Here is a 10,319-nt window from a genome sequence, read left to right as displayed (position 1 = left end):
ACACAAACGCACCGTACTATGTACTATGCAACTATTTCGGGTTGCCGTTCGGAAAATTGTCGCCAATCGATTTGCAAGTGAAAAATGATGGACAGCAAAGTACAAAAATGTTGTTGGCATTCAACGGCAGGTGTGTGGAGAACGGTAAGGTGGGTCAAGGCGAGGTGGGTGGCCGTCACTAATGAGCGGACGCATGTGGTTGTAGAACATTATTTCAATTTTTTTGTAGTTTTTGTTGTATTTTTTCATGTTATTGTGATTTAAATCGTGTATTCAAATTTTTGAACATTTTAGCTTGGTAACAACAAAAATAAAAAAAAAATATTTTTTTTCCAAAAAAAGTAGAAGTAATCCATTAAATGCTCACTACATTTATTTTGCAGAAAATAAATAATTTTTTTATGATTACAAACACACACATTAATTATACAAATTACATAACTACACACATTTATAAAATCTTAAACTCTAGTATATTAAGTCAAAACGCTACATTACTACAAGTATAAGTGATAATCAATTTCCAGAGGCACTTCGACACTGCGTGCTTCTTTTTGAGTTACTAAATTTTCTGCCGTTCACACACACGCGAGAAAACAACAAATATTAGCGTTTGCTCCACGCGCTTCCACATTATCAACTCCTCCGTTTTCAGGTGCACACACAACCTTATCCCAGGCAGCGCCGTTCGCAGGCCTCCTTCGTGCAGAAGCGGTTCCGATTGCCATAGCAGCCCTTGTAATTGAATTTTTTGCAAGCGCCTTTGTCGAAGAACCAGCGCGTCTGTGTGGCGGTATGTTGATTCTTATTGCAGAAGTAGCCCTCATTCTGACCCATATAACAGTTCACTTGATCTGCGCGTGTAAGATGGGCGGGTAGAAAGTGAAAAAAAGAAAGAAAGAAGAGTGAAACGTAAAGTTAATTAATAATTACCAATTAAAATGTTTATTTAGCAATCGCAATGATTTCATTATTTAGCATTATTTTGCGAGGTGTGTGAGTGGGTCTTTTGTTAATTGCTGGTAGTTGCTGTCTTTACTTGAAATTATTGTTTGGGGAAAACGCTGAGTTTGATAATTTTTGATTTCGAATGGAATTCGGAAAAGTGATCAACTTTGAATATGCATATTTACAGTTTTAATTTTTATTTGAGAAAAGGAGGAGAAGAGAGGGTTGTATAAATAAGGTGTTCATTAAAAGATGGAAGCTGAAATTGTTATAAGTTAAATATTGTTTGTTCGAATTTATGATGAATTCATCAAATTAAGATTACTAAAAAGCCATAGTAAAATACTGGTTTGGGTGTTATGGATAAATCAGCAAAATGTCGAAAACATAAATTTTATGTACTAAATGATTAATTGAGGAAAATATATATAATGCAGTAGTTCGAATAAATTCTTCCATTCGTTCAACTCTGCTCGCTTTATCTATTTGTTAGACTTATATGTTTGCCAATTTATATTTTATAATTTTCTATATAATTTTGAAAGATTTCCTTACCAATATTATAAATATTGCAATACTTTTCAGTAAAGTTCTGTTTCTTCAAAATATACATATTTTCCATTCACTCTCGAGAGAAAAGTTATAATGGAATAATAATTTAGGAGAGATGGTAACCCTTTAAGAAATTTATCCAACATAAATATCAGATTCAATTGAAAAAAATTTCGCTAAAGGGGTATTCCATATCCAATAATTAATTAATATTAACAATTGTAAAAGGCTTTTCAAAAGGGACGCTACAAAATTATACCGATAGGGACAGCAAATGATGCCATATTTTTCCCGCTCTTTTGACATTGCTCTTCAGTATAGTTTGCCACTTCATCATGGAAAGATAAACGATCCAACAACGAGTCGAAATTATTAGAATTTACTACCGAAATTCGAAGTCAGTGGCCTCAACTTTAAGAGCGCTACGTTCAATTTATGGTCGTTATAAATAGATTCAACAAACAAAATATGCGTAATTTGTCAGGCAGCAATCCACACGTACTTCATGAGTCACCATTTCAAAAATTTACGTTTTGGTGTGGTTTATGGGCCGGCGCCGTCATTGGGCCGTACTTCTTCCGTGATGATCAAGACCGATAGATTACTGTGAATGGGAATCACTACCGCTCAATGATAATCGAATATTTTTAGACCGAATTTGATGATATGGACTTGGACTTGGTGGTTCCTACAGGACGGCGCCACAAGCCACACAGTGAATGTTATAATCGATTTATTGAAAACAAAGTTGGTGAACGTGTTATTTCACGAAATGGTCCAGTCAATCGGCCGCCTCGATCGTGTGATTTGACGCCGTTGGACTATATCCAGTGGGGCTACGTCAAGTATATGGTCTATACCAACAACCCAGCGACGAAAGCGACTAAAGAATTTCACTGATATCCCAAACCGTTTTTGTTTTATTTAAAAAAACTTTTGTAGCGCTCTTATTGAAAACTCCTTTATACTGTCCTCAAAATATGCATCCATATTCATATTATATTTATAAGTCTTCCTTAAACTCTTTGGGAACAGCTGGTAACCTCTATACCAATTACAAACAGCTGGAAATTCTATATCATCTGAATATTACATCGAATAACAGCAAAAACAAAAATCGGTTCCAGATTTATTAAAGTTTGTTCTTCATGTGAAAATGGCGCTTGGTCCCAATAACTCTTTGATGAGCTTTTTCGAAATCGTTCACAGAGTTCATAACTAGGGTTCTCATTTAACTTCGCTAATAAATTTATTGAACTAACAGAGGGCCAGGGGTCAGATAGATAATTATAAATTTTGTAATACTTTGAATATATATTTATGGACAGACAATTAGTACGTATGTATGCCAAATAATTGTAGACTAAAGGCCTTCCGAAACACAGTGTATATATATTCGTATGTAATTTTTTTAATATAATTAAATTGGCTTGATTTTTAATTATTTTTTCACCAAAACCAAACTTGTGCAAATAAATAAGAATAAGAATGCTTATGAAAGCTATGAACATTGAATAATATAAATTATTTTAAATATTTTTATTTATTTTTCTTATTCCAAATAGGTTTTTAAAAGCTTTCTCAATAAATAGTATATTTCACACTTTTACGGTTTAAATATTTATGCCATAGACATTAAAAAATATTTTTGTCCGCTGACTAACCGCAAAACGTACAGAAATTATTATAGTTTATTTAAATTACTTGTATTTATTTATTTGCAAAAATTTATGAAAGCTTTGAATAGCTTAAATTTGCACTTTTGCTTGGTATATTAACACATGCATGTCATTAAAAAAAAAAAAAATAAATAATTAAAATAAACCTTTGAAGATATAATTCAAAAATAATCCAAATTACACAACAAATTTTACATGCTGATACTCAAACAATTTTGGAACCGCACACAAAGCCTTTAAGCTTTGCACTCTTATTTATTTTTTTGTCTTTTCTTTCCAACTGTATGCACAATTTCACTCATTTTGGGCAAATAAAAAAATTTCATCACTTTCTAATTATGTACTTGACACAGTTTCTGACAGTTTTCAATAAATGCACACAGTTTCGAATTTTTCCATCGAATAAGTGCTGAGTAAATGTAAGCGGGGGAAAAGAAAACACAAAAACAAAACAAACAAAGCAAATAATAATAAATAACGGGTGATTTTTTTGAGGTTAGGATTTTCATGCATTAGTATTTGACAGATCACGTGGGATTTCAGACATGGTGTCAAAGAGAAAGATGCTCAGTATGCTTTGACATTTCATCATGAATAGACTTACTAACGAGCAACGCTTGCAAATCATTGAATTTTATTACCAAAATCAGTGTTCGGTTCGAAATGTGTTTATCGACAAATTTTGTTCAGCGATGAGGCTCATTTCTGGTTGAATGGCTACGTAAATAAGCAAAATTGCCGCATTTGGGGTGAAGAGCAACCAGAAGCCGTTCAAGAACTGCCCATGCATCCCGAAAAATGCACTGTTTGCTGTGGTTTGTACGCTGGTGGAATCATTGGACCGTATTTTTTCAAAGATGCTGTTGGACGCAACGTTACGGTGAATGGCGATCGCTACAAACTTTTTGTTGCCAAAAATGGAAGAACTGAACTTGGTTGACATGTGGTTTCAACAAGATGGCGCTACATGCCACACAGCTCGCGATTCTATGGCCATTTTGAGGGAAAACTTCGGAGAACAATTCATCTCAAGAAATGGACCCGTAAGTTGGCCACCAAGATCATGCGATTTAACGCCTTTAGACTATTTTTTGTGGGGCTACGTCAAGTCTAAAGTCTACAGAAATAAGCCAGCAACTATTCCAGCTTTGGAAGACAACATTTCCGAAGAAATTCGGGCTATTCCGGCCGAAATGCTCGAAAAAGTTGCCCAAAATTGGACTTTCCGAATGGACCACCTAAGACGCAGCCGCGGTCAACATTTAAATGAAATTATCTTCAAAAAGTAAATGTCATGAACCAATCTAACGTTTCAAATAAAGAACCGATGAGATTTTGCAAATTTTATGCGTTTTTTTTTTAAAAAAGTTATCAAGCTCTTAAAAAATCACCCTTTATATAAATAATATATTTTTCGAAAAATATGAAAAACCACAACTTGCATTTAAGCAGAAAGACAAATCCTCTAATAAATGTATGTATATAGACATACATATTAATGGACATTCAAAAATATATTAAATAGATCTGTACTAGTAGTTAGCTGACAGCAATTTGCTGTAAGAGAGATCAATGAGCTAAGTCAAGTACGAAATTAACTAGAAATTGCACTAGTTGCGGAAATGGAATTTCCTGATTAGATTGGTGGCATTTTGACGGAAATGTGTATTAAGTAATTATAGTCATATTTTTAGACTGAAATATTTTACAAAATTTTCGTGCATTTTGCAATGCGAGTTTTACATTTGACTCATCCACTTTTTATGCAGAGGATATATTCTTCTTTCTTTCATGAGGTTTATGTTCATCCAGTGATTCGTGCATCTTGATGCAGTGAGATCATTATAACAAGTGCTTCATTGAATATATACTGGGTTATATTAAATACAATATTGTTTTGCTTGCATAAGAGTACTCAAAATAAATATTTGAATAAAAAAACATTTGACATATGTCAAGGATAGCTTGGGGTATCTCTCAATTGCTCAATAAAAAAAACTTTTAACCGATCTATCCAAATGTAAATGTATCAATTGGTTTTTACAAAGACAAAAACTAAAGCACTGGAATCCATTTCGGTAAAGACCAAAAACATATTGTTTTGTATGGGAACAATATAAGTTGTACAAGTTGCTGGGAAGAAGACACGGGTAAAATCGAATCTTTCCATCCTAGCAAGAGAGACTAGCAGGAATAGAACCGAAATGACTATGCGTTTTTTCGAGACAAGAGATTCAACCAAAGTAATTATGTTAATAAAGTGATATCTGTAGAAAAGTCTCCTGAGTCTCAGGTTTTGCAAATAATTTGAACCAAAAAGCGACAATTAGTCTGCTTTACAGGCTTAAAAAAATCGATTTTTTTGTTTTGTTTTAAATCTCTTCCAAAACTATCCTAGAATATGTCTTTAAAAATCCAGAGGTCAATTCGACATATTTTCGAAGCTTGAGCAGTTTTAGTGGCCGAGACAGGCAGACCTTTAAAGCGCGTTTTCTCGAGTTTTCATTTTCACAAGTGTTAGAACACGGTGCCGGCGATAGCAAAAAGAATATATGTCCGATCGAAAAAAACCAAAGTGATCTAGCTTCAGTATTAAATTATCTTCTATTTGAACTAAAAAAGTTGGACAAAAGTATTATTTAGTATTATTTAAACTACTTGTTTTGCAACTTAAAGTCAAAAATTTGGAATTTTATAACTTCTTCGGTATTTTTTTTTAGTTCATAAAGAAAAGAAACTTATAAAAATTAAAAAAAAAAATTGGTTCGACTGTTTCAGATGCATCGATCTCCATCACCGGCACCGATTTACAAGTGCAGACTCCAGGCGCTCAAGAAAAATACTTACAACTTTGAAAAAATTTAAATACTTTTTAATAATAAATATTGTTTTTTAAGCCTTAAATATTGTACACTATCGTCTTAAAATTCCGTTTACTGCAATCATTTCCTTCCCTTTCAAAAAAAATTGCTAAAAAAAACACTTTTTTCGGCTTCTAAAGCAGATTTTCATGGATGCACCATTTAAATGGAATAACTTTAAAAATGTTTAATTTATTGTTAGAATCTTTAAAGACATCTCTTGATTTCTAAGGTTGTAGAGAATATAAGCTAAAAATTTAGAGGAGGACGTCTTTTCGGTTTGGATATTAGCAATTGGTAAAATCGGTTAATTCATTAATAATGGAAACCCACTATTAATGACGGACTGGGCTCTCATATAAGAGCTAATTTATGACATCCAGCTAATCGCTTTAGTCTAGACTTAGAACGACCAAGTTTCCGTTTGGTTTATTTAAGTTCCACTCTATATATTTCCCTCTCGTTTCCATATTAATCGGCCGTACCTACTTGCAAAGAATCCAGATTCAGCACGGCAGCCTTTCGGAAATAATTTCGGTTTTAATACTGCAACAAAAAATCTCCCATTTTGTCGAGCCTTCCAAAGCGAAAGTAAATTTTCCTTTTTTTTCATACCGGAGGAACGTTTTTCCTTCATTATAGAAATAATTCTTACAAAAGGCCTCGAAACTAACGTTCCCTTAGGGATATTTCTCAAGTTTATTAAAATAGTTGGAGTTCATCTATTAGGTATAAGCTCTTTTTAAACACGAGGAACTTGAGAATATTTTCGCAGGGTTTGCAAAGATCGATACTATTTTTAATTCCACATTCAGTTACCTCTTAAACACTGACTCAGCTTTAGTTCCCTGTGAGCTGAGCGCTAAAATGGATATGGAAGATATTACTTCTCTAATTCCTAACACTGGACGTCCTCCATTCCTTAATCAGATCTATTGAGTCCCTGATTGGTACATTGCCCTTCCCCACATATCTCACATTCCAACACGACACATACTAGATCAAGCTGAATGCCATACGATTTTTCAACTGACACAGATAATAAGGAAAGCAACATGTTGCCGTTGACATTTTGTCAATTTAATTTCGTGATCATTTGCTTACTCAGTTCCTTGCAATGCGCATTGTGTTCCGCCTGCGTCATAAAGACCATGGCCAACGCCACGCATATGACAAATGCTAATGCCGGTGAACGCATGTTTCGGTTTCGTGGCAACTCGTGCTTTCGCCTTTGTTTGTTTTTGTTTGATGTTCCAAAATGCCAGCTGCCAGCAATGAGTAATGATTTGGACCCAGGCGATGTCACAGTGGAGGGTATGCAAACAACAACAAAGTCAGCAACAACAGCGAGAAATTAAATAAACAATTGCGACACAACCGACCGACAAGGCTCCTCCGCGCCGGGAATGCGACTAACGAGTGTGTGAGCTGATGACCGGTTGACAACAACGACAACTACAACAAATTGTTGGCAAAAACACGAACGACAGTTTTTAAGTTTTCAAAATTCGTATCGTTGAATTGTTCCGTTAGCTTGCTTTGAGATTAAGACAACTAAATTATAATCTTTTATTATTTTGGCGTTAAGCGTTTAGCTGCTTGGTTAGTTGAAATGCTATGAACCGCATATTCCGCCCGACAACTGAGGCGTCCAAGCGCCTGTGTCCCGCTTTTATACCAACGCTACGCGGCTGATGAAATTGTTATTGTTGTTGTTTTTTCTTTCAGCACTTTGCTTTTGATGCATACATATGGTGCAAAGTGGACGGGTGGGGCACACATGCTGACACACATGCTCTCAAGTACTCGCGCAAGTAATGAGGAAAAGTGGCATTTTTCGTTAAGTGAATTTTCGAAAATTGAAAAATTATGAAAATCACCGAATTGTTTTTGAAGTGTGTTGTGCTGAGAGTGCCCAATGGAAATATTTGGTCGCATTGGAAGTGTGAGTGAGTGTTGTGTAGGGTCGCAAAATAGTTTGCAGTGTTGTATTTGAAACTATTTGTGATTTTTTAGAGAATGTTATCGGAATTTCGATTTTTGTGTATCGGACCTTGTATAAGAAGCTTGACTCCACATCTAGAAAATGTGTACGAATATTTTCACGAGATCTTGAAGCTTTAATAATTCTTAAATGTCCAGCCAATGTTTTCGCTCAAAGACTGTTTTAAACCTAGGATTAAGCTGGTCTAAAATATTGTCTTTCGAAAATTAAAAAGTATTCTTATTTTTCTTTACTAGTTACTCTAAGTGGGTGGCTCGACAAAGATGTCATGAGTGTGTCTATGTCTCGCTAATCGGATTATTTCTTCCTCTATAAAATACATTTGACCCATTGAACTAGTAGGGTACCAAGTATTCAAAGAAAAAAAAAACCGTTTGTAAAAATTTGGATTTGGTTTGGAAAGATACCGAACGCGTCTATTTTATGGTTGGCAAATGTTGAGTTGCAACCGATTACTTCGCGTATTTTCCAAGAATTGTTATTGTAGTAAAAAGCATCTTGATCGATTTAGTACTTGAAAGGGGAGGTCGCAAGAACAGCTGACCGCAAGCAGTTGGACTTATGTATTCGTTGGGCTCATTTTGGCTCATTTTACCCCTGAATGAGTCCAGCCTTAGCACCATTTAACATCTTGGTGATAAAATTGTAAAGCGTTTTGCCTCCCAGTTCCATCCCATTTCAATCGGCTGAAGTCTGGAATCTCTGCAATCTCAAAGACAACATCCTAGCTTTTCATCTTTCTATGCGAATGATTTGCATTCTGCCATATTCTCGAGTCACACTACTAAAAACTAATTCTATGGTATACCCTGTGTTCCAACACCTTAGGCGTTCCTTCAAAGTCCAGGGTTTCAAACAACCGTGGAAGCAGCTTAACTTCGGCAGTTTATGAAAACGGCTTTTCTGGCCGAGCAAACTCGTTCATCGTTGTGTTGCGTCTGCTCGAGAAAGTTAGACTTGTTGATTAAAGCGGATTCCGAATTATAGCTTTCAATAACGGTCTGAAAGACCGAAATAACCGTTATTTTTATCTTCCCCAGAGGTCTTTTTCCTGGTGGAATTACCAATTTTGTTCGAGTTCTTTAATTCGATCGAGTATGATAATATGTCCTCAATAGCACTGAACCTAAGTTTTTCAAACCAAAAAAATCAAAACAATAGAAATCCCACAATTTGTTAAAATGTTTAGAAAAATATTTTTTCATTCCAAAACCCATTATAAATAATTTCAGTCTAATATCCACTTAATCTATCTTAATGCTTGAAACACAACCACAAGGTCATTTATAAAGATAAAACTTGCAGTCACCATAGACCGCTTAACCAATACCCCACCGCATTCTGCAATATTGCCCAAGTGTGGAGAGTTTAAATGGCGAAAGTCAAAAGGAAATTAAAATAGAACCCAAACATTGTAATAAATTGATTTTTAAATGAAGATTGATTTTGTGGCACATAGTCGGAAAAAGTATAATTAAATTAACAAAGTTGAAAACAACCACCTAGAGAACACAACAGACAAGTAGACCATGCCGAGCGGTGCGCCGATTGCTGAGGCCAAGTTGGCCATTTACATACCGACACAGCAGCAAAACACACAATAAAAGGCCTGTGAATGGACGAGCTTGAGTGACGGCCAGTGAAGTCTAAAGTCGATAAGAAACACACAAACACAGCCACAGCTTCAACCAACAACAACGACGTGCACCCACAAGCAGCACAACCACATCTGAAGACACAATATGTCTGCGCCTCATGCAACGGGATGATCCGAAGGCAAATTGTTGAAAAAATTGTTGACCAACTTTATTTCCAATTTAATCAAACTCAAATAAAACCAATTAAATTGTCTGGATGAACTTGAATGGATCTTCATGCTTTTGTGTGTATTTTTATTTTATTTTTCATGTGCTTGCTCATACATACCATCAAGTCTCAAGTTGTTGTTGTGTGTGTGAAGCATAAAAGCTTTGTGTATGTGCAAGCGGAAACGCCTAGATGTCGCCAAAAATCTCTGAACTAATTTCCTGGAATTTTAATTTATACTCATTACTAAAATTAATGACTGGGATTATCTGTTCAAAGCATGACATCAGCGTGTTTTCTTAGTAAAATTTTCGTTTAGTGCATGCAGGCGGATGTTGACTCATCGAGTACGGAACATCTTCTGTAGAACAGACGGTAGGCATATGTGACAGCATAGAGCCAATAAGAATAAGAATTTCAATTTTCCTATTTTGATTGAGAAAATCTAATATAGGACCTCATCTAAAG

At 35.0% G+C, this 10,319-nt stretch overlaps 1 protein-coding gene across 1 annotated transcript; it reads right to left on the bottom strand.

Moving 5' to 3' along the window:
- Nucleotides 1–351: 351 nt before the first annotated feature.
- LOC105215457 (carboxypeptidase inhibitor SmCI) lies at nt 352–7,672 on the bottom strand. Its single transcript, XM_011189382.3, has 2 exons — nt 7,145–7,672; nt 352–854 (listed from the first exon to the last, which is right to left on the bottom strand). The coding sequence occupies exons 1-2, from the start codon at nt 7,236–7,238 to the stop codon at nt 670–672; spliced, it is 279 nt and encodes a 92-aa protein (XP_011187684.2). The 5' UTR covers nt 7,239–7,672; the 3' UTR covers nt 352–669.
- Nucleotides 7,673–10,319: the final 2,647 nt, after the last annotated feature.

Source organism: Zeugodacus cucurbitae, chromosome 2 (assembly GCF_028554725.1).
Source record: "Zeugodacus cucurbitae isolate PBARC_wt_2022May chromosome 2, idZeuCucr1.2, whole genome shotgun sequence".
NCBI lineage: Eukaryota > Metazoa > Arthropoda > Insecta > Diptera > Tephritidae > Zeugodacus > Zeugodacus cucurbitae.
This window is presented reverse-complemented; position numbering and strand designations above follow the sequence as displayed.

Bases quoted from the DNA above. Each gene is read 5' to 3' on its own strand.
- LOC105215457 (XM_011189382.3), bottom strand. From the start codon at position 7,238: ATGCGTTCACCGGCATTAGCATTTGTCATATGCGTGGCGTTGGCCATG. The intron at 855-7,144 runs GTAAGCAAATGA...TTACACGCGCAG, and splicing joins TGCGCATTGCAAGGAACTGA to ATCAAGTGAACTGTTATATG.